Consider the following 25,803-nt stretch of genomic DNA (forward strand, 5'->3'; position numbering starts at 1 on the left):
AATACCTTTATTAAATTTTTTACTTCATAATTATTCTTGCTTTCTATTGGAGGTACACATTTTATGTTTTTATTTTAGGTGTATCAGGAACCAATAAATCTGTGGCAGAGAGTTAACCAATGCATGGCAAAATACATAAAATACATATTCCTTTGTTTCATAATAAATAAACCTGTAGCATAATAAAGAATAGTGCAAACTACCATTGAAAAAGTTGTATAAATAAAACAAATTATAAATCAGGAATATTTTGTTCGAATAAGTTTACGATACATAAATTATCCCCCCGAAGTTCATACCTCATCTTATTTTGTCTATTTGAAAGAGCTTTGAAAGTGAATATGAAAATCAAATAAACTTTAAAAATGTAGAATTATTTTATATTCAAGTTTTATGGTCTTTTTCTTTATAAAGGAGGGTCTGCATGTTTCATATTCACCGTAACAATCTGAAGACAACATTGAAAGGCTTTCAAAGTGACAGCACCATGCACTGTACTAGTAATAGAATATATCTATAAACTATATATAATCTCATCAACACAATGCAAAAGAGACATGCAGGAAGAGTCCTGGTTTTCACATTACGTTGTTCATTCAAGTAAGCTTAAAAATATATTTTCCCATTTTCTTTCTTTTTTTTAAAATAAATCGTAGATCATAAATGACAATCTTTCACCAAAATGTATAATATAATTCTTTGGTGTGCTTTGAACTCTTCCAGGAAAAAAAAAGGATGATGTCTGAAAATAAATTAATTCAACTGTACAAATAGTGTTCACATACACGTTATTAACAACAAGAGTACATCAACCACTCACAGCACACAAAACAAATTTCTACAAACCCTGGGAAGGGGGTGTCTTCAGGGTCTCTGAGGATAAATTAGTGCTCTTTAGTATATCTGTATCATGTTTATGATGGACTACGTTTTGCACACGAGATTTGTTGTACCAACCGAAAATAAACTAAGAGTTACTGTCCTAGGTCCTTGACCTTTTTTGTCCTAGCTTGACAGCTCTGGCAAAGGTCACACATTCATCAGTGTTTGGTGGTAACTATAAACGTTTTAAAATTTTTAATATGTATAGCAACTCCCTCTCCTCTTTTAATGTAGGTCATACATTGTCATTTGCAAGTGGGAGAGTTCCGAGTGCTCAGGTGGAAGAAAATGCATTAAAATGCAACTTCCAGCACTGAAAAGTAAAGATGTTTTAAAAGGTCGATACAACAGTATAAAAGAGGGATTGCCCTGTTTGTAAAACAACAGCCTTCCCCCCAAAATAGGCATGTTGCCAACATCACACCTCCTTACACTTGCCTGTTAATTTTGGCATCCCAAAGAACTTATGATCTAAAACATAATCTCTTTATTACACAAGAAGTTTGGACAGAGTAAAGAGGCAGGCTCTGAGATTCCAGATGAAAAAAAAAAGAGGAAAAAGAAAGCACTTGAATTTCTTCTATTTTATAAAATATCACAGTTTCACAGTTGTCTACCGCAGCAGCTTTTTCTTCTCTCCACTGTTGCTGGAACAATCACGGTGGCACAATATATGGAGATGTACTAGGTTGCTGCATCTTTTTTTAAAAAAAAACCATACAAGCAGGGTACTGAAGAAGTAATCCTGTATAAAAATACTGTGTTAGGTGAGATCAGTAATAAAAGAGTGGAAATTAAAAATTACAAGTATTAGAACTTAAAGGGTTTTTACAAATATTTTTGGACACAGGTACAGTCCAAGATCTGTTGGCAATGCAGCACGTGTGTGGTTTACAATCAAGAGGCCTTTGCAGAATTAGGGCCCAAGCAGGAGGCAGAGAGGCTCCAGAGAAGCCCATGATGGTGTCAAAGGCGTTCGTGAGGCACTCCAGGAAATGCAAAGGGCCTTGGTGCTGTGTTGAGTTCTGACTTAATGCTCTTTCTCTCACCCTTGTAAAAACTATATATATGGCATTGGCAGTGTGTGTCTCGATTCACTAATCTCTCCATTCATTTTCCATGTGGTACAACCTGCTCTCAGTCCTGTGCCCCTGCAACACACAAGTCCAGCTTGGTTGGGTTTTTTTGTTTGTTTGTTTTCTAAGGGGAAAAAAAACCCAAATATCTTAATTAAATTAATTAAATGTACAAACACCATAGGGTTTCATACTGAATAAATAGGGCTAATTAGACCCGGTGGCAAGTCTGAGTCACGAGTTTGTCTCAGCCTCGGCATTGTCTCAGGTTAGGATACGGTCCAAGGGCTCCCACTCATTGTTGTACTTATTATTATTATTACTAATAAAATCTAATGTATGGTCCGCACGCCTTCAGAGTTCCGGTACATCTCCTCGTCGTCAGACTCAGAAGTGGTTCCACTGCTGGAAGGGGTGTGGAGGTGACTGGGGACCCCACTGGGCTGGCAAACGTACCACTCATTGAGGTTGGTCACCTGAGGGGACAGAGTGCTCGAGCGACTCCTGGTTGGGTCCAGCACAGGGGACAAGGGGGCACCCACTGGAGTCCCCACCGATGAGTAGCCCAGGGGTCCTGGAGAGGGTGGTGGGGACTTGCAGTGAATCTTCATGTGCTTCCTCAGCGAGCTCGGGTGGGTGTAGGATTTGTCACAGCCTCGGATCTTGCAGTAGTAGGGCTTGTCGCTGGTGTGGACGTGGGAATGTTTCTTTCGGTCACTGCTGTTGGCAAACTTCCTGTCACAGCCATCAAATTCACATTTGAAAGGCTTTTCTCCTGCAATAAAACATAGGAAAGGTTAACAAGTGCTTTTCAGAGACCTCTCACCTGAGAGAGAAATCTTAGAGCAGACATGAGGATGCATCTTCCCATCCTCCTGAAGACCAACTCCCAGTCTAACTCCTAATTCCCATGTTCCAGGATTCAACAGGGAAGGGATGCTGCGGGGATGGGCCTGGTGTCCCCTGGCCTGGAGGCTCTCCTTGGACCTGGGCTTGCGAGAGGCTGGATGTCAACCCCGAAGTACCATAGGGGTCGAGGTGAGAATGGCTAGAGCATGGTCCAGGCTCTAACACTGAAATCCAGCTAGGACCCAGATTCCCGCATCCTTGTTCCCCTCAGGGTCTATACACACAAAAATTCAAGCCCATCCCCTGTCAAGATAAATGCTGATAAAATACTTCCAAAGCCACAGCTTGGGTGAAGACCATAAGAAAAAGAGAAAAAAGACAAACACATATTCTCAATTAAAAGTAAACTGGGGGTGATGCAGTAAAATTATAATAATGGCATTTTGTTTCAGAGTGTTCCCCAGGATTTCCCTGATGGGAAAGGAAAGGAAATACACCAAAATCCTGTTCTCTCCAGAAATAAAGACGTCTGTGAAAAACATGATCCCACCACTAGATTTTTTTTATAAGCCTAGCTGGGCAGAGAATAGGCTGTTGCCCTCTTCGTTCTACCAGCTTTCCTCACAACTTGCTGGGCAGTTGAGACCCTAGAGGAACAGAACCTTAACAAACGTTAATAAAGACTACAAGCCTTAGCCAGAACCTGGCATCCCCTGATGGCATAAGCAGACTTCTTATTCTAACACTGTTTAACAACCAAAAAAGATCGACTGTTTACCAGAGTCTCTGGGCCCATTGCCCCTTTAAGCTGCCCTACCCACCCCAGGAGCACAGGGCCTTTCAACACAAGGCCCAAGGTCCAGGTGGTGGAAATGCTCAGTAAGACGAGCAGATATGCAGCCACACTACACTTTGGTATTAAAAAGCAGAAACAGGAAGACAGCAGGTAACTATGAATTTTCCCCCTCCCCTTAGTATCCATGAACTTGATGTATTTGAGTCCATAACTGAACATGTTATCTCATACATATTGTGGTATAATAAATATATTCCTTATATTTAAATGATTTAAAAAATAGAGTTGAATTTCTCTACATTTCAGCAGCTACTCTGGTGACACACAAGATATGGTCTTTTCCTTGGTTTCTGACAATTTATTTTTTAAAAAGCCAAACAACTATTAAGACAGCTTAGTGTACATAAATTTCTGTGGTGGACTTTCCTGTACAAATATTTCAGTGTAATTTTCTTTTTTAATTTCATCAATGCTAATTGCTTCAATGCCAGAGTACGTTAGCATATCTGAAAAGTATTCAGATGCCTGGAATATAACATATACTACCTGGAAATACTGCTTTAAAGCAAAATTAAATATTATCATTTAATATTTATAATATATTTATATTATTTAATATACCTCCTGCCTTGGGTCATGAAGAGAGGGAAAAACACAACATAATGCAATGATAATCGTAACCTTTAAAAATTCTCTGTAGAGGGGCTGCAACAAAAACAGTTAACCGAGTTTTATCAAAACACTGGTTATTTGTCCCGATTTCTACATTCCACTTTAAGTTGGCTAATACTAATTTAATATAGCATTCTTCCAAAAATAATTATAATCAGCTTTTCTTCATCATGGAGGTTTAAGTAATTTTATTCACCCTATGCAAATGTGCAATGTTGCTTTTTAGAATTTTTATGTTTCTGCACAAGCCAAGTATCTTGGATTGTGCAGAATAAACGGCTTGGACATTGCTGGCTCCACCACTGCACATGTTGAAAGAGAAGCATTAAGAATCAGACCCAGGGGCTTCCCGGGTGGCACAGTGGTTGAGAGTCCACCTGCCGATGCAGGGGACACGGGTTCGTGCCCCGGTCCGGGAAGATCCCACATGCCGCGGAGCGGCTGGGCCTGTGAGCCATGGCCGCTGAGCCTGCGCGTCCGGAGCCTGTGCTCGGCAACAGGAGAGGCCACAACAGTGAGAGGCCCGCGTACCGGGGCGGGGTGGGGGGGGGGAGAATCAGACCCAGAAAAGGCAGATACGGAGTGGAAAGAAAGGTAGAAAAGCAGGGATAAAGGAGAGATGGAAGAAAGTACAAAAAAGAGAAAGGGTGATAGAATTGCCTATTTTTATTCAGGGGGGCCTACGTACGGGGAGGGGGGCAGTTAGCAAATTCTCCCTGCCTAGAAAGGGTGAGAGACCCTAATGTTTACATTTCAGATTCTGACAGAGGGGTCACGTCAGAATTTAACTACTTACAGAGTTTTAGAGAGTGAGGGAAGCTACGTGTGAGAACTCGAGTCCAGCCCAGAGGAAGGTTATAAATGGAATTGGGGACACGTGGGTCAGGAAATGGGCCTTCAGGAGTGGCCGGGGATTATTCCCTTTGATCAAGCCGTTCCGGGATCCCGGGTAACCCCCAAAAAGGGAGAGCCTTGTGATGGGGCAGGGAGCCCGGCCTGGCGTTTCTCTGGACACAGTGCTCAGTGGCTTAGCGGCCCAGGGACGGCCCAAAACACCCGGCGCGGGTCTGAGCATCAACGCGAGGGCGCTCTCATCCCTGCCCGAGGGACCCGGCGAGGCCCACGCAGCCGCCGCGAGCCAGGCGAGAATGCAACCTTGCGCACAAGGAACCCGAAAACAAAACGGCCCCGGGTTCCCTCGGCGCCCGGGTCTCCGCCCCCGGCAGCACGCGCGCACGCCCCCTTGGGGCCCGCCCTCGAGGGGGGCGGGAGGCTGCCTGTCCCCGGGGGCCGGAGAGCCGACACCCGGTCAGCTGCCGCGCAGTCAATTTCCAGTTCCTTGCCTGACCCGGGCGGAAACGGCCCTCACCTCCGGGCAGCCCCCTGCCCGCCAAGGGATGATCTACTCCCCTCCGAGGCCTGGAAAGGCGGGAAGGGCCCGAGGTCGCGGGCTCCGCTTTTAGGGGTTCCCTTTGGGGGCGGCTTCACTTCGCGCGCCCCGCGCGTCCCGCTCACAGCCCCAGGCCCCTGTCCCGTCGGCAAGTGCTGGGCACGGGGGCCAGCAGCTGGCTTAGCGGGCCAGGGAGTTTTTACGAGAGCCTTGCGGGACGCTTCCTTTTGGCAAAATCATTAAGTCGGACTGATCCCGATTAGAGAAGAAAGGGGCTGGCAAACGGAACTCGGGGGAAAACGCGCTCCCAGCCGGTCAGCGAGCCAGTCCGCAGGAGGCCTGTCAGGTACCGGCGACAGAAGCAAGGCCCGGGGCTCCAGCCTCGGGCCCCTGGACCCGGCTTCTCACGCAGATCCCCCTCACCCCTCCGCCAGTGGCCTCGGCCCCGGCCGCTGGCCAGGCGTTGCGGCCCAAGCCCGGCGCTGCCTCCTCGTCGTCGCCGCGCCGATAAATCAGCCAAGTAATTACTGAATGTAAACTCTACTTAAGTGTCCTCCGAGGGATAATATTGTCTGTCCCTATAAATCCCGACTGCACTCGCGCTCATCAGCGCTTCTGCCCAGCGCGCTCGTCTGTTCCAAGGGCCACACGGCCCACTGGCGACATCCCACGCCCCAGGCCGCGGCCGTGGCACCCCCTACGGCAGGGCTCGGGGTGGGGACGGGAGGGTTCCCCAGAGTGCCGGGGGCTCCTTCCAAGTCCCCCGGGGGGGGGGGGTAGGCCCCAACGACCGCTGGAGACTCTGCAGCTCGCCCTGTCCTCCTCCAAGGAGAACCTTCCTTTAAATGGCCAGAACCCAATTTCTCCAGCACCCTCTAGGGCATGTGTGATAAACTGTGTGACGGCGCGTGTGCGTATAGGTGTAGATGAAGGTGTGTAAATGAGTAAGTGTGATTGTGTCATCAGGGCACAAGGACGTTCCAGAAATGAGGGAGGGGTGTATGAGGGCATATGGGTGTGTGAAGTTGTTCGTGTTATGTGTGTGTGCACATGAACGTGTACTGTGGAGTGTGTAACGGTGGGCGAGTGTGTGTGCGTAGGGGGAAGGTCCCCGGAAGCCCGAGGGCGCATTACTTTCGCATTTTGCACCCCTCCCCGGAGGGACAGGGTCCCCTCTCCCCTCCAGGAGGGGCCACACCGAGCTGGGCCTCGCGGCCCCAATACCGCAGCAAATCCCACGCGCCCCTCGCACGCCCGCTCTTTGGAGCACGGCGACCGCGCGGGACCTGACATCCGATGGGGAGGGAAGAGCCGCCGGGGCGGCTCCGGTCCTCCTTCCCCATCGCCCTCCCCAAGTTCCCGGGGCCGGGCGGAAGGGGGCTGCCGACCGTCCTGGGCGCCTTCCTGCTCCGGCGGTGGCTGCTTCTGCTCCGGGGTGGCGGCGGCGGCGGCTGGAGCGCGTTGCCGGTCCCGGCGGAGGGGCTGCGGGAGCGCTGGAGACTCCACCGTGTGGGAACCCAGCGCGGGGCCTGTGTGTGCTATCGAATTACTTATTCATAGAAAAAAAGGGGGGAGAGAAAAAAAAGAAGTCACATGTCCGGGTTATACGTATGCGAAGAGAAGCAGCAGAAGGAGGGAAAAATTAAGGCGAGCAGGAGGAGGAGGAAGAGAAGCAGCGGCAGAAGCGGCGGCGGCGCGGGAGGCGGCGGCGGCGGCGCGGCCGGGGACAGACACCCACCTGTATGAGTGCGCTTGTGGATCTTGAGGTTCTCGGAGCGCGCGAAGACCTTGCCGCAGCCCGGGAAGGGGCAGGGAAAGGGCTTCTCGCCGGTGTGCACGCGGATGTGGTTGATGAGCTTGTATTTGGCCTTGAAGGGCTTGCCCTCGCGCGGACAGTCCTCCCAGAAGCAGACGTGGCTGCTTTGCTCGGGGCCGCCCACGTGCTCCACCGTGACGTGGTTCACTAGCTCGTGCATGGTGCCGAAAGTTTTGGAGCAGGGCTTGGCGCCGCCGGCCGGGGGCGGGGGCGGCGGCGGCCCGGCCAGCTCCTCGGGGTCGATCCACTTGCAGATGAGCTCCTGCTTGATTGGCTGCCGCATGTAGCGCAGGAAGGCCCCGGCCGCCCCTGGGAGGTGGGGGTGGTGCTGGTGCGGGTGCTGCGCGGGCGCGGGCGGCGGTGGCGGCGCCGGGGGCGGCGCGTGGTGTTGCAGGTGGGGCCCGGGTCCGGCCGCCGCGGCAGCAGCCGCCGCCGCCAGGTTCAGGTTTAAGTTCACGGCTCCGTAGCCATGCAGGGCGGCGGCTGCAGCGGCCGCCACCGCACCGTAGTGCGCATCCCCCGAGCGCGGCGCGAAGGGCGGCTCCCCGCGGCCGTACAGTTCAGCCGCCGCGGCTGCCGCCGCTGCCGCCAGCCCCAGGCGCATCTGGCCGTTGAGCGGGTGCGGGTGGCCGCCGGGGCCTCCCGGCGTGTCGTGCAGCGAGGGAAAGAGCGCCGGGCCCCTGCCGCCGCTGCCGTCCGGGCCAGCGTAGGTGCCGCTGGCCGAGATGAACATGCCGGCCGAGTGGGGAGGCGGGGCCGAGTGCTGGGGGGAGCCGGTGCCGGACCGCTGCTCCCCTCCGAGCGGGGCCCCGTGCATGGCCGCCGCGGGGGCCGTGGCGGAAAGGTCCCTCCGGAGGACGAAGTCCCTGCTGTGGCCTTTGCCGCTGCTGCCGCCGCCGCCACTGTTGGTGGTGGTGTAGCCCGAGAGGCCAAGAGGAGGGGGAGGGGGTGAAAGGGAGGGAGGAAGAGGAGGGGCTGGGGGCGGGGGCGCGGGCGCGGAGGACTGCACGCTACCGCTGCCCCCGCCGCCAGGGTAGGTGCCGGCGCCCGGGTGCGAGACCGAGGCTGCAGCGCGGGCGGCGGCCGCTGGGGCCTCGGGCTGTGCCGGGAGCGCCTGGGAGGGAGGGCTGAGGCCGAACGCGCTCGCCTGGGCCATGTGCTCGGGTCCGAGCGGAGTGATGGCCACGCCGGGGTCAGCGCCCAGGTCCCGAGGGCGGAGGTGCGCGGCTGCGGCGCGGAGTTGGGAGTGGGCGGCCGCGCTGGCCAGCGCCGGGAAGCCTGTCATATTCTGAAGTGGCCTGGCCTGAGCTGTTGCCAAATCCGCTAATCTCAGCGCTGGCGGGTTCCTCTTGCTCAAAGGGGTCTCCATCAGAACTACACAGACTCACAGGCCCTCACTGGGGGGACTTTTTTCCCTCTGCCCGCCTTCAAAAACATGTATATGTTAGGCGCTCTTTAACTTCTTTGTCCTAGCCTCCGAACTCTGCTTATTCCCGTTCCCACTCTGTCCTCCAGCGACTGGCAGAGCAAACACCACATTTGAGCTGCGCAGTGGGACCGAGATTTTGGAAATAGCAAGGGTGGGATTGGAGGGAGCCGCGTGATTGGCAGCAGCCGCGGCTGACCGATTGGCTCCCTTTCAGGCTCAGCGGGCATCCGCCCCTCTGCTCCTGGCCGCCTTCGCTTTCGCTTCGCGCCCCTTCCTCTCCCCGAGCCCTGCGTCCCCGCCTCCCCAGGGATTCCCAAGTTGCACTTGCAGAAAGTTTGCTCCGGGCCTGCGCGCGCAGCGTCCCGCGTTCCCATGACGCGCCTTGCGGGGAACGTGCGCCGGCACGCGGCCGAAGGGCGCCTGGAGGCTCTGAGCTGGGGACCCCCCGGGGAGCAAAAGGCGGGGGGAGCCCCCAAATTCAAAAGCCTTCGCTCACTGCATGCAGCATCCCTTCCTTTGGAAGAGCTCCGGGCTGCTGACTGGGGGAGGAGGGTGAACAGATGTATGACCGTCATCCTACTCGTAGAGGTGATACTAGAAACTTCTTATTTGGGAAGGACACTCAATCTATCGAGCGCTCACAGAGGGCGCACAGACAGTAGATGGAATGAGGAAGGATATTAAAATCCTATTGGTTGCAAAACACCAGGTGAAGTCAAAAAAATCTTTCCCCAAAGGAACCGTTTTACCTCGACTTTTTAGCTCATGGGATCCTTTTCAACATGGTTCAAAGGAGTTGGCTCGAAGTGTAATCTCACTGCTCATCGGTTCTAGATCTGCCACTTCCAATTAGATCTACCGGGGGGCAAAAAACATCGGGCAGCGATTCTAACTTTTGCTTCTCGGAGATAACAGTGGCAGGGCAGGCCAAACAGCATCTCTCCAGAGGGAAGCGGCTAAATAAACGATATCCTTTAAGCAGAAGTTCTCCTTCCGGTCCAGAACGCACTCCACATGGGTGCCTCAGTTTCTTTGAAAGGACCACAAGTTAGAATTGATCCAATAAAATAATCATTTTATTGGATCAGTATCTTTGCGGTTTATATGCTGATAGAATGACCTTTTATCCTGTTATTTTCTAATAAGCTCATCTAGCAGGAGAGATGTCTTACTTGAAAACCATAAAAACTGACTCTAAAAAAAAAGTGAGCCCCATCCCTTTCTTGCTATCAAATCTTTTTAAAAAGTGAAATAGGTCCTTGCATCACTTTGGGGGGGGCGGAGAAATGTGACATCCCTCACACTTTAGGGTCCTTACTGCCCCAGAGTGTCACTTCAGCTTTAACAAGAAAACACCTTAAAATTTTGCCCTGTTCCATGATGCTCAAAAATTAAGCTCAGGGTTTTTAATTTTTATTTTCCTGCCCTAAATAAAATTATTTGAAAAAAAAGAGGATAATGACTAAAAAGTGGTTTTTTTTTTCCTTTTGGGATACAGTCAAACATGTTACCAGCTTAATTCGTTTACTGTCCAAGTTTTTTTTTTTTTTTTTAAAGACTACATAAAGCCATCATCTGCCAGATCGTCCTGAGAAGTGGTAAGAATTATTTTCAAAAGAGCTGATTCGGTAGCCCATTTACATTGGTGCTAACAATGTTTAACAGGGAATTTCCCTGTGAGCCTTGGGAATGTCATTTCTCTTATAAAACTGACAAGCAAACAAATAAAATAGTACAATCAAATTTCAAATGGGCATTTTCTTTAAGTTTCATGAAGCTCAAATACGGGGAAATAAGAGAGGCATGAGTGCAAATACAACGAAAAGTTTTTAATAAACAGCAGTGACAAAATCCACATCTGTATTTGGAGAGGAAGAGTCCTTCCACAATTTTCAAAGACTTAAAGGGTCTCCAGCCACCTAGGCAAGGTGGAGGGAGGACAGTGTCATTTCTATGAATGCTTTATGGAGAAAGAATCATATGTGGAATTGTCACCACTATCTTCATTTCCTCTCAGAACATTTCAAATATTTCCTTTATTTGAATTTTTTAGCAATACTCGTCAATACTTCCATAATGGCAGCTTTGCGTTCAATCCTGCAGGTTATAAGTTCAAAACAAAACAAAACAGAAAGAATGAATAAAGAAAGAAGAAAATAAACCCAACTTAGCCTTTAATATAGACTGTTGAGCATTTTTATTGTGCAATAAAATGGGTACCTCCACCTCCTTCAAAATAGCTTTTCCTCAAAATTATAACTGCTTTGTTTTATTGAATTGCTGAAATTTAATGGTTTAATGGGTGAAGGCATGAAGGAAAGGCTGTAAAAATGTGAATAATGGTGCAGCAGAGCCGTGCGGAATCTGGAACCCGCCTCCTTGTACAACTCTTGTTAAACACAGCATGATATGTATCTGTCATCTATTTAATATGTCTTAATTCAAATATAGCTTCCTGATCAATTTCTTTTTATGGAAGCTTTAAAACAGAAAGACTTTTTAAGGAAATGTTAGAGATTTGAGTAGCGATTAGAAAGAGATATTTACAAAGTGTGTTTAATGAATATTTGCAAATTTATGACCAAACTCAGACCCTAAAAAGATAATTGACTCAGGTAATCGACTTGAGATGCTAATTCTTCAAAGAAAGAACTGGGAGCAAAATTTCAATCAACACCAATAAGGCGCCAATAAACCGCCTGCCAATTAAACCTGAGAATAGGCCTAGCTAGATGGTCATCAGGAAGGCTCGCAGTGGATTTCCGGGATTGCCTTTCTTTATAAAAGAGCTTTTTATTTTGTAGACGCGCTTTTTGTTATTGTGATGACCCGCCTGACCCCAGGTGCGCTGGTTCTTTTTCAAGCCATTTGGGAGCCAAATTAAAACCCCTTAACATCCCGAGTTTCTAAGGACCCAATAACTGTGTCACACTTCCTAAGTAAATACCAACAGTTTCCAGGACGTTGAAGAAAATAATAAACAGCAATGTGGGTTTTTTTTTTTGTTTTGTTTTTTTTAAGCAGGGGGCTGTAGAAGTCGTTATGCCAGTTCTGTGGATTTGGCCCCGTATTTCCGCGGTGGTGCTGGTCGTCAGGGTGGATCCTCAAAACCCATGCCCTTGTCTGCACTTCTGCAGCGGAGGTGCTTATGTGGGGCGGCAACGTGACGATCCGTGGAAACGCCCTTTGTGGGGTCGACAGGTGCTCCTGGGGGAACATCGATTTCCAGCCTTCTCTGCTGCACCCCGAACCCCAACCGGCTCCCGGCCCCAAACAAAGGCGGGAAGAGGGTGGAGAGGGACAGTAAACACCGAGCCGGCCCGAACCCGGCGGCGACGCCGCGCTCCGCTGCCAGGAGGCGGCAGAGCCCGGTCTCTGGGGATGCCCGGGCGGGCGCTCACGGCTTCCCGCTGCGCCAAGGGGGGTCTGTGGCTCCCCGGTGCCCTCCGTTCGTCCCTGAACATAGCCAAGTTTCCTTGCGATGGGTGTGGGCAATTAATAAACTCTAAGGGAAGTGAATTGGACATTTCCTGGCTTTTGAGCCTTTGTTTGATTGTTTCGGCAGGCGAGGGGAGGGGGTACGCTGGGGACAGTGAGGTGGACAAGAAAGGAGCTGGGGGACCCACCGAGTTGCCTTTTATTGCCTTTGCAATTGCTTTACGGCTCGCCCGTCCCGCGTGGTTTCCGCAAGGGCGGCCTCCTTGCAGAGGGTGCCCGGCGGGTTTGGAGAGCCTTGTGCCATCTGGGCTGCTCCAGAGGCAGGTTCAAGGGCGGAGAGGGTGACCCGAGTCATTTGAGGGCTCAGAGGACTTTTGTAGCCCAGCCCGAGGGCTCCAGTGGGTGCTCAACTGGGAGGAGGAGGGTTATCAGTTGACAATGAAAGAGGGAGTGAGGAGTCCTCTCTAAAGCCGGGGCTAGGTGAGCAAAGGGGCCCACAAAAACTGCATTTTAGTTGAGCTTTGACATGGCCGGAAGTGATGAGGACTTTGGGTTCAAGGGCTTTTTCCCAAGTCAAGCTCGCCAGGTGGCGACTAGGCAATGAGGTACCCGGCCACTTGCCCGGCTTGCACTCGGCAGGGACCAGATCCCCACCATCTAGCCCTCACCACTGGTGACCTGACCTCGTGGGACCTGCGACCCAGCCCTGGGGCCTTGGGTGCCGGGAAGCACCGCGCAATTCTCAGCTGTCTGAGAGCTTCTCGGAGGGTTGCCTCTGTTTCCCGCCCTTCTGAGCCCGAGCTGAATCCTCAGACTCCACGGCTATGTGTGAGGCTAAGAGTAACCAAAAATGTGCTTCTTGATAAAGTTTTTGATCCCTGTCCCATGAACATGGACTTAATGAGGATTAAAAACAAAGCCAAAGATAAAACCCCAGAAGCTTGGGTTATGTGACCATAATTGAAACGTTGGGGTTTGTTTGTTCGTTTGTTTTGGACACTCAAGAATTGGACTCATCCCATTTCCACCTGACCTTAGTGCTTAAAAGCCCTTGAAAAATTACGGCTCTCTTCACTTCCCCACTACGAAAATATAAGTTGAGTAAAATTGACCTGTCATTAAATATTATCATTTGGTTATCAATCATTTTTACCCTCAGGGATGGGGGTTGTTGGAGAATGGCCTCTGACGCACGTTCGACAATTAAGATTGGTAATTTCTTGGGAAATGTCTAACTGTTGTCTTTTTTTAAATGCTTAGAAGGTCCACACAGGAAGCAGAAACCCCCTTATGTGCACAGTTCGTATAAACGCCCAATATTTCTTTATGTTGGCTCCAAGATGTGCTTCTCCTCCCCTTCATGCTTTATCCTTTAGAATGTTTTTGGATGAGGGATAAAGGAGGAGGAGAGGTTGTGCTTTTATTTTTAATCTCAAATTTTGTGGGTAGTTTCTCCCCATTCTATACCCCTTCCAATATCTATACTTCAATATTTGAAGAAGCTGTTGAGATAAATCAAATAGTGACACGTTGACGGATTTACTTGTGTAAGCAATATGGTTGACATATGGCATTGTTATTTATGAATGACAGCATAAATTGTATTACAAAGTCTATTGCAATAATACTGCAGTTTATTGGAAAGCTGCTCGCCTGTCACCGGTATTCAGCCTCCCTGGATGTAGTTTTCCTGGGAGCCCAAAGGGTAACGGCCCTCAAAATAATTAAACACATTGAAGTAAGCTAATGCCTTCTGTTTTGGGGGTTGTTTTTGTTTTTGCTTTGTTTTACAGCAGTAGAAACTCTCCCATCAGGAAAGGAGACAAAGTAAGAACAATTAGTCCTCTTACTTTTGCAAAAGCACAACCAACCACTGTCACCTAGAAATGTTGGCTTCTATTTTTTTCTGAGTCCCTAATGACAAATACACAAACATTTGCATCCCTAACACTAAACTGCTGGTGAGGATTTATTTTATATAGACACTTTTTATAGGCCCAGTTACAGAACAGTAAATTTTAACTGTAGAAAGAAGTTCTTTTAGCAGACTAGAGAGGGCCTTATCCTATGATTCTCCCCACCTCCACTAAATCTCCCCCTTCTTAAAAATGGTATTTAAAAGTTACAACATTGGCTGAGATTTTCACGATTTCCCTTTCTTTTACATTACAGATTTCCCCTTCTTTTACATTACACTTCTTTAAACCTCGGACAAAGATCTTTTGTTCTAGGTGAGTTTTACGGGGGAGGGGGGTCCCCCACCACACATGTGGTCCTTCATGGGTCAGGGGTCGCCCAGCCCAGGAGTGGCTGAGAGGCTGAATCAAAGGTGACCTGCAACTTAATATCCTGTTGATGATCTTGTTGAATTTATGAGTCTGTGATACAGAGGATAGTGCTGAAATCCTGTGAAATCCTTTTTTTTTTTTTTTTTTTTTGTCCAGTGTATATAGACAGCTGATTCCACATTTTTTCCCTCCCATCTCTTCCCCCATCTCCATCCCTTTCCTTAAGAGGAAAATTAAAAGTTTGAGTGGTATGGTCACCGAGTGTTTCTGCTTTCCAATTCAAAGATCGCTTTTGTTTGCTTGTTTGTTTTTGGTTTCTCCTGGCCAACAAGATACACCTGTGTGTGTGTGAGTATGTTGTGTGTGCATTTGCATTGTTTTTATGTATATGTACACAAAATTCTCATCATAGTCAACCCTTTACAGAAGCCCACAAACCGCAACAAGGTGTTCAGTGAATGAGTATTTGATGGGATTTTCTGTTTTTTTGAAGACAACCCGAATTATCTATTACACTGTCATTCTCTCCACTTGCCGGGAAAGGGACGCCAGCCCTGGCACCCAGGGGCCCGCCATACAGGGCCATCCACATGCAGCAAAGCCTGGAGTCTCGCTGGCCTAGCCCGGCGCAGGCTCTGTGAGATCTCCAAAGAACAATTTTGGAAAACTTACAAAGAGGGTACATGTTTGCCCGATGGGGACAGTTGTGGGTCCCGAGGGTCTGACCCCGACACGGCGGGCCGTTCTAGAAACCTGTTGAAAAACTGAATTCACTCACAGGGCGCGGAACTCAGCTTCGCCGCTTTTTTCCTTCGGCCAAGGAGCGCAAATGTACTTTTGAGGCAATGACTCTGAAAGCCTTTGCAGGTTTTTGTTCTCTCTCTCTCTCTCTCTCTCTTGCTTTCTTTCTCTCTCTCCCCTTTCCTTCCTTTTTAAAAAACAGAACAAAACAAAACTGTGTCTTGAGGCAAAGGGGTTTTGCAGTTTGTAGAGAAATAAAGCGCTTCTAAGAGGGGACGGCGACGTGACTTTGAACTTGGCTCAGCTCCTCCGTGTCATGCAGAGGGAGGAGAACTGGAGCCCGGAAAGAATAGCCAGGAGGGCCCAGCCCGCAGGGTCTCCGGCGGGAATTAGCTTTCCGCCCCACCACCCGGCCGCGCGGCCCCCGGACCCAGGGCCAGCGAGCGCCCAGCGGCGCCGGCCCGAAATGGGCGCTGCAAAGAGGAATGGAAGCGAAAGGAGAGAATGGGGCGGAGAGGAGAGGGGCAGAGGCGCGCAGCGGGGGCGAGAAAGTGCGGAGGCAGGAGGACTTGAAGAAGTCTGATGGCTTGGGAGAAGGAAGGGAAGTGAGGTTTGGAGATGTGCAGGATCGCTATTCTCACGACCAGTCTCTAAGAGAATATCTTCTTTTGGAAACACTTTTGGAGTAAGCTTTTCCAATTCCCCCGCCGTACATATTGATGAATAAAATAAGCAAGTGTGAAAGGCCGTGCACCGGGCAATTTTATAGATTCACTGTAGCAGGGCAGCCTTCCTGCCTGGAGTCCGTCTCCGTCTCTGTCTCTCAGGTCCCTCTCCGCTTAGGAGGGCAGTTTGGCATTTGCCTCCCCCTCCCCCCGACATAGAGAGAGGTGTGTGGAGAAGAGGAACATTTCCTCCCTTCAGAGAAGTCGAGAATCCCCAGCTTTCAGGCAAACTCCCTGGCTTTCAGACAAAATGCCCCGGCCTCCTTCCTTCTCTCCCACCCCCCTCCAGGCAGGGAAGGGGGACAGCGGGAGGGCATAGGGCCCCTTATGCGAGGGGCTGCGGCCGGTCCGACCTTCAGAGAGAGACCCGCTCCGGCCGGGAGAGGCTGCCTGTGCCGGCGCGGGAGAGCCCAGTTCAGCCAGCGATCGCCGGCTAGAGTTGTCTTCCCGCGTTTTTGTTGATTGCATTTCAACATGAAATTTTGAAATGCGTGTGGATTATTTTCTCTTACTTGAATTTTATTTCAACTCCCAGAGATTTGTTTAAAGGAAAAAATAAATAAAAAAGCAGTTCCCCACTCTAGCTAGGCGAAGGCGCTGGCCTCAGGCCTTCCATTCACACCTCCGCAGCCTCCGGGCCCGCCGGTCCCTCTCCGGTTACCTCCGGGGCGCCAGCTTTCAGCGGCAGGACAGGAAATGTCCGCAGCGGCCAACCGGGGGCCTGGGGGATGACCGGAGCCCCGGGGCCGCGAGGCAGTCCCCGCGCAGCACGGGGAGCAGCCTCGGGCCCGCCACCGCCTCGAGGGGGTGGTCCCCGCTCCTGGAGAAGGCTTGATACATGTCTTCTAGAAGGTTTAAGCCCTACCGGTCTGGAGATTTCTTCTCTGGAGGCTCTGAGCCTGACCCTCGGCCAAACTGCAGCCTGAGCCTTGCCTGGCCGCGCGCCTAGGGCGTCCCCACACCTCCCACCCTACCGTGGCAGAGGCCCGGGCTTCTGGGCATCCACCCCGAGGGTGACACCATCTTTAAACCACTTCCAAACAACCACCTCCCTCGCGGGGGCCGCTGCCCAGTGTTTACAGCCGTAATCACAGGAGGACGCGAGCGGCGGGGGGAGCGGAGCGCGCTGAGCTCCGGCTGGGGGCCGCGGCCGGGGAGGGGGCGGCGTCTGGGTGAGTGTCCGGAGGGTGGGAGGAAGGGGCACGCCTGGCTTTCTCTAGGCCCTCCATCCCACACCTGTGTTTTCAACACCACAGAACAAGTTGACAAAGTGTGTGTTGGGGGGATGGGCGCGGACAAGGAGCGTGCCAACCGGGCAGGAGACCGGCCCCCGGGCCGCTCCCCGCGGCGCCCTCCAGGGGCGGTGGAAGGGGGAGGCCCGGGTCTGCAGCGTCCCGGCACGCAGAACCTCCCGCCCCGCGGCCTGGTTGCTAGCCAGGTTCTCGGGCAACCAGGGGTGCCCGCTTTAGGTGCCCGCCAGGAGCGGTTCGGGTCCCCGGGGAATCGGTGGCCTCTACAGAAGGGCGCGAGAGCAGGGTGGCGTCCCTTTCCGGCCCAGCCAAGGGCGCTGTGACCCCGCGGCCCAGCCCCGCGCGATGCGGGCCGCCCGGCTCCGGGGAGCGCCGCGGCCGGCCGGACGAGGAGCCGCAGCGCCAGGAGCGCGGGCGAAGAGCGGGAGGCTGGCAGACCCGGCGGGCTGCCACCAACAGCAGCAGTCGGGGAGGCGGGGAGCTGGAGGGGCGCTGGGGAGGAGGGGCGGACCGGTCGCGGGACGGGGGCGCCGGATTGACGGGGCCTCAGCGGCCAATGGCGGCGCCGGGAGGGCGGGCGGGGCGGGAGCCGCCGTTAAAGGGGCGGTGTGAGCGGGAGGCCCGGCCTGAAGCCCGAGGGAAGGAGGGAGACCTGGGCGGGAGGCGCGGGGCCGAGGGGGGAGGGGAGAGGAAAAGGAGGGGACAAAAAATAAAAAATAAAAGCCTGCGGCTTTGGCGCCCACTGAAATAAGCGGAGGCGGTGGCGAACGGAGTCCACCGCAGCCGAAAGCGGGAAACCTACTTCGGCCTCTTCGCGTTTGCTCGGGCTGCGCACTCCGCTGGGTCCTCGCGGGTGCGGCCGCCCGCTCCGGATCCAGTGTCCCGGGCCGACCGGCGAGAGGGAGGGAGCGAGCTAGAGAACACTTTTTTATTGTTGTTATTGTTTTCCAGCCCAGCCTCCCCTCCTCCCGCCCCCCCCGCGCTTGCCTTCTCCCCTCCCACAGCCCCCTCCCCCTCCTCCCCCGCCTCCTCCTCCTCCCGCACAACTTAAAGAAAGAGGGAGCGGCGCGGCAGCTTCCTTCATCTGGGGGAATTCGTAGCCGCTGCCAGTTTACTACACGAGGCGCAGCCAATGCCAAGCACGGAGGACGAGGAGGGCTAAATACCGCGGCCGCGAAGCCGAACAATACCGCCGCGCGCAGGGCGGCGCGGCTAGGGCCGCGGGGGAGGGAGCAGCCGACAGAGCGCGCCGCGGAGAGGGCGCCCGGCCTGCGTCCGCCGCCCCAGCTCCCCCGCCGCGGTCAGGTGGAGCCGCGGGCGCGCCGGGCCGGGGCGCCGAGCGCGGAGGTCGCCTCGGACCTCGCCTCGCCAGCCTGCTTAGTCCGTGCCCGGCCGCCGCGGTCCGGCACCTTGGCCCCGCGGCTGCTGTGATTTCATTCTGCAGGCGCGGCTTGGCGCTGCCGGGCCCCGGGGCCGCCGGGCGTGCGAGCGAGTGCGTGCGCGCGCGAGTGCGCGCAGGGGTGGGGGCCGCTGCGCTCGCCCCCCGTCGACCCCCCTCTCCGCTCAGTTCCCCACACCTCCTCCCGCTCCCTCCTCCCGCCCGCCTCCCCTGCCCTGCCCGCCCCCGCCGCAGCTCCTTTAATACACTTTGGTTCTCCGCCTGGCTTTGGACTCTTCTCCACCACCTCCTCCTCCTCCTCCCGCGCCTCCTCCGCCGCCGCCTCCTCCTCTTCCTCTCCGCGCTTTCGCTCCGCGCCTGGCCGCCCGAGGCAGATCCAGGCGGCGGCGGAGGCGGCGGGCGCAGGAGCGCGGCTCCCGGGCCTGAAGCCGCCACCACCTCCGCCGCCTGCGCTCGGAGCCGGGCGGCAGCTGAACGTACCGCGCGCGGGGCGGGAGTTGGAGCCGAGGAGGCGCGGGGCTCGCCGGGGTCGGCGGGGAGGGCAGACGCGCTGGCCATGCTCCTGGACGCGGGGCCGCAGTTCCCGGCCATCGGGGTGGGCAGCTTCGCGCGCCACCATCACCACTCGGCCGCCGCGGCGGCGGCGGCGGCGGCCGCGGAGATGCAGGACCGCGAACTGAGCCTGGCGGCGGCGCAGAACGGCTTCGTGGACTCGGCGGCCGCGCACATGGGCGCCTTCAAGCTCAACCCGGGCGCGCACGAGTTGTCCCCCGGCCAGAGCTCGGCGTTCACGTCGCAGGGCCCCGGCACCTACCCCGGCTCCGCTGCGGCCGCCGCGGCCGCCGCCGCGCTCGGGCCCCATGCCGCGCATGTCGGCTCCTACTCTGGGCCGCCCTTCAACTCCACCCGGGACTTCCTGTTTCGCAGCCGCGGCTTCGGCGACTCGGCGCCGGGCGGCGGGCAGCATGGGCTGTTCGGGCCGGGAGCTGGTGGCCTGCACCACGCACACTCGGACGCACAGGGCCACCTCCTCTTTCCTGGCCTCCCGGAGCAGCACGGGCCGCACGGCTCGCAGAATGTGCTCAACGGGCAGATGCGCCTCGGGCTGCCCGGCGAGGTGTTCGGGCGCTCGGATCAGTACCGCCAGGTGGCCAGCCCGCGGACCGACCCCTACTCGGCGGCGCAGCTCCACAACCAATACGGCCCCATGAATATGAACATGGGTATGAACATGGCAGCGGCCGCCGCCCACCATCATCACCACCACCACCACCCTGGTGCCTTTTTCCGCTACATGCGGCAGCAGTGCATCAAGCAGGAGCTCATCTGCAAGTGGATCGACCCGGAGCAGCTGAGCAACCCCAAGAAGAGCTGCAACAAAACTTTCAGCACCATGCACGAGCTGGTGACCCACGTCTCCGTGGAGCACGTCGGCGGCCCGGAGCAGAGCAACCACGTCTGCTTCTGGGAAGAGTGTCCGCGCGAGGGCAAGCCCTTCAAGGCCAAATACAAACTGGTCAACCACATCCGCGTACACACCGGCGAGAAGCCCTTCCCCTGCCCCTTCCCGGGCTGCGGCAAGGTCTTCGCGCGCTCCGAGAACCTCAAGATCCACAAAAGGACCCACACAGGTAACCGCGGGTCGGGACAGGGACGGGGCGTAGAGGGGAAGAGAGGCCGTGGTTGGTTGGCTGGGAGAAACGCGCCGACCGCCAGCCCCTGCCCTGGGATGGGAGATGTTTTTGTGTGTGCGAGAGAGCCAGCAGCTTGCTTTTGTTGGAGCATGAAAGAATATTATTGGGTTGGGTTTTTCCATGTGCGGAAATTGAGTTTTAAATGATCACGGTAACGTCAAAGGTATGCTTTGGGTGATGGCAGTTGCTTGGTCTGCTCAGCCCCGGTTAATAATTTCCGTACTAAATAGAACGCACAAAATAAAACTGCTCTCCAACTTGGTGCCCGGGAATCGAGCCTAGAGAGGATTCTGCCAGCTTGTCTGAATGTGCTTTTCTGCTCCGGGTGTGTGCGTTTGAGTGGCTTGTGTGTTTTCCCACTTCTTTTACTCGGGGTCCAAACGTCCTTACCCGGACTGTTTCCCATTAAAAATGAGTCTGGTGTGAGCCGAAGCTGTAAAGCGTTTCTCGTTTTTAAAGCCCGTCTCGAGGTGGGTCGCGGGGCTTTACGGTGGGTTCGCAGCAGTTTGTGAAATTCTCTAATGGGCACCAGAGGGTTTGCGATTCCAAACTTGGACCGACAACCGGGTCAGCAAGAGCCCGGGGCAGCGAGGCCCCGCGGGGCAATCGCGTGAGAAGAGAGAGCCGAGAAAGAACGCGCCTCTCGCCTCATAGATTATTCATCTATGACCAGGTCCCAGCCGAAATCGTGCCAGACGATTTCCTAAAAGAAAGCCAAATGTTTTAGCAACTTCCCCCGTCAATATTTACTCCGAAGTGGGGATGCGCCAGCGGCCTATTGTTCTCTTCCGGGAAGGGAGGGAGCCGAGGTGCGAGACAAGCTTTTAACAAGGTTTAAAATTTGAGAAATCTATTTGCATGAAATGCTCGCTTTCGAGTCCTGCGTCTGAGCGGATGTCTTTAAAAAACAATTTAGGTGCTAATGGAATTTAACGTTAAATGGTCCCCTTTCCAAGTGGAACAATGTTTGAGTTCTCACACCTCTAAATGACTCCAAGCATTTGGAATTCTGGCAACAGGATGCAGGGACCGCCAGAAAATTAAACAGGGAGATTCTGAAAGCCTTTGCTGATCCCCCCACACCCACTGCCCAGCCTGTGCCTCTCTGCAATCGCCAGGTGCTGCCTTACCTCTGATATTTATCTCTTTCCCAACTTCTCTTTGAAAAGACTGGAAGTGAGCCTAGGATTATCAATTTGCAGAATTTTGGACGAAAAATACTGGCTAAGTCACTATCCACAGCACAGTCCCCAAACAACACACAACAACTCCAAACGTAATTGCCTACTGGCCCCAGAGAGAAACCGACCGCAGCCCAGCAGCCTGTGTGATTCTGATAATGCCCCAAATATTTTGTCATAATAACAGCTTCTCCAGGGTGAGACCAACTCGTTAGAAGCTGCGAATCCAAGAAGCACTATAGAAAGGCAGGCAGGAGTGGGGTGCTACCCCACATTCGTCATAAATTTGAGGAAATGCGGGTCAGCCTGGAAGAAAAGTAAAATACGAAATTAATGAGCACGACTGTCAGGTGGCAAGGCAGTTAATTTCGTCTTGGTTCTGCCACAGAAGGGATCCGCCTTGTTTAAGGAAGCCAGGCCCTTATCGCCCCTCTTTCCTCCTCCCGGAGGCCTGGCCCCCTCCGGGGTGGGTGCGGGTCCCGGGGGGCTCTGGGCGTCGGCAGCAAGCGCCCATGTTCGTGTCCACAGGGGAGAAGCCTTTCCAGTGTGAGTTCGAGGGCTGCGACCGGCGCTTCGCCAACAGCAGCGACAGGAAGAAGCACATGCACGTCCACACCTCCGATAAGCCCTATCTGTGCAAGATGTGCGACAAGTCCTACACGCACCCCAGCTCGCTGCGGAAACACATGAAGGTACCACCGGGGAGGCCGGGAGGAGGGCGAGGTGGCCGGCCCGGGAAGGCGAGGGTTCCCTGGGGCCGCGAGGGGGCATTTCTGGGGGTGCTCCTCCCGGGGGCCCGGCCCCACAGCAGCTGCACTCACACCCAGTCCCCTTTGGTCTCCCCTCCCGGCTTTTGTCTTGAAGGTCCATGAGTCCTCCCCGCAGGGCTCCGAGTCCTCCCCTGCCGCCAGCTCCGGCTACGAATCGTCCACGCCCCCGGGGCTGGTGTCCCCCAGCGCCGAGCCCCAGAGCAGCTCCAACCTCTCCCCGGCGGCGGCGGCGGCAGCGGCGGCGGCGGCGGCGGCGGCGGTGTCCGCGGTGCATCGGGGCGGAGGCTCGGGCGGCGGCGGCGCGGGCGGAGGCTCCAGTGGAGGCGGCGGCGGCGGCGGGGGAGGCGGCGGGGCGGGCGGGGGCGGCGGCGGCGGCGGCTCTGGCGGGGGCAGCGGGACGGCCGGAGGCCACAGCGGCCTCTCCTCCAACTTCAATGAATGGTACGTGTGAGAGGCCGGGGCCTCGCTCTCTCTCCCGGTCCCCACCCTGGCGCGGCAGCCCTCCGGTGGCGATCGCCCAGGGCACCCTGTGACCGTGTTGTTAAAATTACGAATCTGATTTTTATGATGATGGAAACGATTTTACCAGCAGAAGGATTTTTTAAAGTTTTTTTTTTTTTTTCTAAATCTAATCTAGGCATGAAAAGCAAAAAGATCCCTTCCGGAGTCTCTGAAGCTAAAAATATAAAATAAGAAATAAAAAAACCCATAAAAAAATTGAACCAAACCCTCCATGCCTTCCCCCATGCGCGCTTTCCTTCCCGCCCCTTTCCCAGGCTTCTGACAAACTGTACATAGCGGACTCCTCCTTCCTTCTCCGACGTGGTTTTAATGGCTTCTTGGTGTATAGAAGTTTGTCCATTTGTAATTCTCTGGATTGCGTTCCTCCTGCCTTTCTTCCCTTCCCTTCCCCAAGTGATGGGCTTTTTCTTTTCTCTTTTTAGTTTTCCCGGTTTCTTTTTAAGTAATGTGGAAGAAAATGGTTTATTTTGTATTGTGGTATTGAATATTGTGTTCCTTTTTATGAGGCAACTTGATTGTAAACTTCATGCAACTATAGACTGGAAAAAACAAGCCGTGCCAAAGTCTCCCTTCTGTTTCTTCAACATGCTGATCCACAGCACTCACACATCACCACCACCAACGCTTGTGAATGTATTTTTCTGTTAGCTGGGTTTACATGTGATGTTTTAGTGCGTTTGCAAGTTCAATTTGTTAGTTCCTGTATGAAAGATTTTGGTGGGGGGGGGGGGAATAAACGTCGTGCCGTTAGTTTTTTCCGTAATAACACCCTTCCTTCTGTAAATACCCGTTACCATATTTATCCATTTGTAATTAAATTATGGTATTAACTTGCTACAGAGGAAACAATATTTATAAAGAATGTTTCTTAACTATAAATATGTACAATTGTGGGCATAAACTGTTTCAGATTTTTTATTTGAAGGTTTTAAGTGGTTTGATCATTTCTTGTGATATGTTTTGAGAGTAATGCATACAGAAATATAATAAAATGTGTTGAAACTGCATGAACATACTATTTTTTTCTAGCAAACTTATTCAAGGAAATGGGGGGGAGGCAGCTGAGGGCTGACATGGGTCTGGATCAGCTGCCTGATTGAATGGGAGGCACCACCTCGCATTCTGGGGAGGAAGGTGTATGCTAGAAACTGGGCCAAACTACCCCTTTGGCAGAAAGTCTCAAAATTATTTTCTCTGTCCTTTGTGTGGTAGCTGAGAGTGAATTAAATTTTTGGAAATCCCCTGTAAGGAATGGCGGCAGGAACCTTCAGGGTTTCTAATGGCTCCATTATCTGAGGCAATGCCTTTCTTTCAGCTATTTGGACTGGATTTAAGAGCACTAAACATTTCCTTATTCTTTGTTTTCCCTCTTCCCTGCCCCCTTTCCTTTCCCTCCCTCTGAAAAGCTGAGGTACAGTTATTTTTAATTGCATGTTTAAAACTGAGCTGAGTACTCTGTTTTTGAACTTGGCTCAATGATTATAGTTTAAGGGCCCCTTTCTACTAAAAGTTTTTTTCTTGAAATTTTAAACAGAGAGCTTGCTCAAGAAATCCTGCTTATCTGCCCAGCCGCTGCTCACCAATAAGCACGATGTTCAAGGGAGGAAGGTGACAAATAGACTACATTTTGATTTAGGAAAGCAACAAACCATCGGCCCCAAATGAAAAGAGAACCTCTTCAAGAATTCTGTGAAATCAAATAGAATAAGCTACAAAGACGAAAATGGCCAGGTGGAAGTGAGTGAGGCAAAGGACGGACCACCAGCTTTCTCCAAGGTTTGCAGCCTCACTCGCCTACCCTGCAAGAGTTTAACAGAGTTTTCAAACAAGATGATCTAAGGAAGAAGGGAAAAATAATTTTAATAATCAAAGGGTAGGAATGAGGGTATTTGTTTTTAAAGCCCTGAGCCATCAAGACATTTCTAGAACTTCCTGAGTACCAGTGTTGCTCAGAGAGGCCCTGGCAGTCCCGGAGTCACCCCCCAGCGGTGAAAAGGTTTGGACATCAGTGGCGACACCCCCATAGGACTGCCTAGCGGCGCTCAGGGCTCTCCTGGCGGAGGCTGATGGCGCGGCTGGCAGCAGCGGCCGGCGCTTCTCTCCTTCCCCTCTGGTCCTGGACTGAACCGCAGGGACCAGCAGGGTAGGCTGGAGGGCTGCTTGGGGAGAAGGGCAACCCTGACCTTCCGGAGGCCACGCTACCCATTCAATGGGGAGGGAAAGACTGTAGCTTGGGGGCTGTGTGTGTGTCCCAGAGGGTGACAGTCGCCTCAGGGCCAGCCCTCCCCAACGGTCCAGCGAAATGCCTAAGCGCCAGCTCCTGAAGCAATCAATCCCTTATTAAAATCAAATTTATAACCCCTAATAATATTAAGGAAAATTATTCAAATAAGTGGCATATGTTACTTGATCCTTGGGAGATTTCATTGAACACATTATAAGCTGTGAGGAAAACGTGTACAGTTTTCCAACGTCCCCCGCCCCCTGGGGAGAGGGCGCAGGAATCTGATTAAATGTTTGTCATAACCTGTGCAAGAATGAGATGGTCTATTCTAAATGTTTTAAACTTTTTTTTTTTTTTTGGTGGAAATTATTGGCTTTGAGACAACCTCCCGAGCCCAAGGAGAAGATCAGAAAGGGAGGGGGGGGGGTGATTTTAGTATCAACTCAAGGCCTGGGGGCTTTTCTTCTCATTTGGGGGAAGAAGGAAGGCTGCAAGAAGAGGACACTGTCACAGCCTTGCGTCGGCGGGATCGCTTTCCAGATCTGAACGTCGGAGAGCTGCCGGGGGCCTTTTAGGTCCGGGGGCGCTGATCCTGGTTGTGAGCAGGAAATAAAACTGGGAAGGGGCCTGGCGTGAGGAGGACGACAGCCCGGGAGCGGCC

The 25,803-nt window shown here is 53.1% G+C and overlaps 2 protein-coding genes across 3 annotated transcripts; one reads left to right on the forward strand and one right to left on the reverse strand.

Annotated features, from left to right (window-relative positions):
• On the reverse strand, positions 1-8,929 carry ZIC5 (Zic family member 5). The gene is made up of 2 exons (XM_019920904.3): positions 7,404-8,929; positions 1-2,733 (listed from the first exon to the last, which is right to left on the reverse strand). Exons 1-2 carry the CDS (start codon positions 8,848-8,850, stop codon positions 2,291-2,293), a joined length of 1,890 nt encoding a protein of 629 aa, XP_019776463.3. The 5' UTR covers positions 8,851-8,929; the 3' UTR covers positions 1-2,290.
• A 10,059-nt stretch (positions 8,930-18,988) lies between these two features.
• Positions 18,989-23,925, forward strand: ZIC2 (Zic family member 2). 2 transcript variants are annotated; one of them, XM_033843710.2, is made up of 3 exons: positions 18,989-20,382; positions 22,155-22,318; positions 22,454-22,610. In XM_033843710.2, exons 1-3 carry the CDS (start codon positions 19,308-19,310, stop codon positions 22,496-22,498), a joined length of 1,284 nt encoding a protein of 427 aa, XP_033699601.1. In that variant the 5' UTR covers positions 18,989-19,307; the 3' UTR covers positions 22,499-22,610. The 2 variants fall into 2 exon arrangements, with proteins under 2 accessions (XP_033699601.1, XP_019776462.2); XM_019920903.3 differs by having other exon boundaries at positions 18,993-20,382; positions 22,491-23,925.
• The last annotated feature ends 1,878 nt before the right edge of the window (positions 23,926-25,803 follow it).

This window comes from Tursiops truncatus, chromosome 18, assembly GCF_011762595.2.
Source record: "Tursiops truncatus isolate mTurTru1 chromosome 18, mTurTru1.mat.Y, whole genome shotgun sequence".
NCBI lineage: Eukaryota > Metazoa > Chordata > Mammalia > Artiodactyla > Delphinidae > Tursiops > Tursiops truncatus.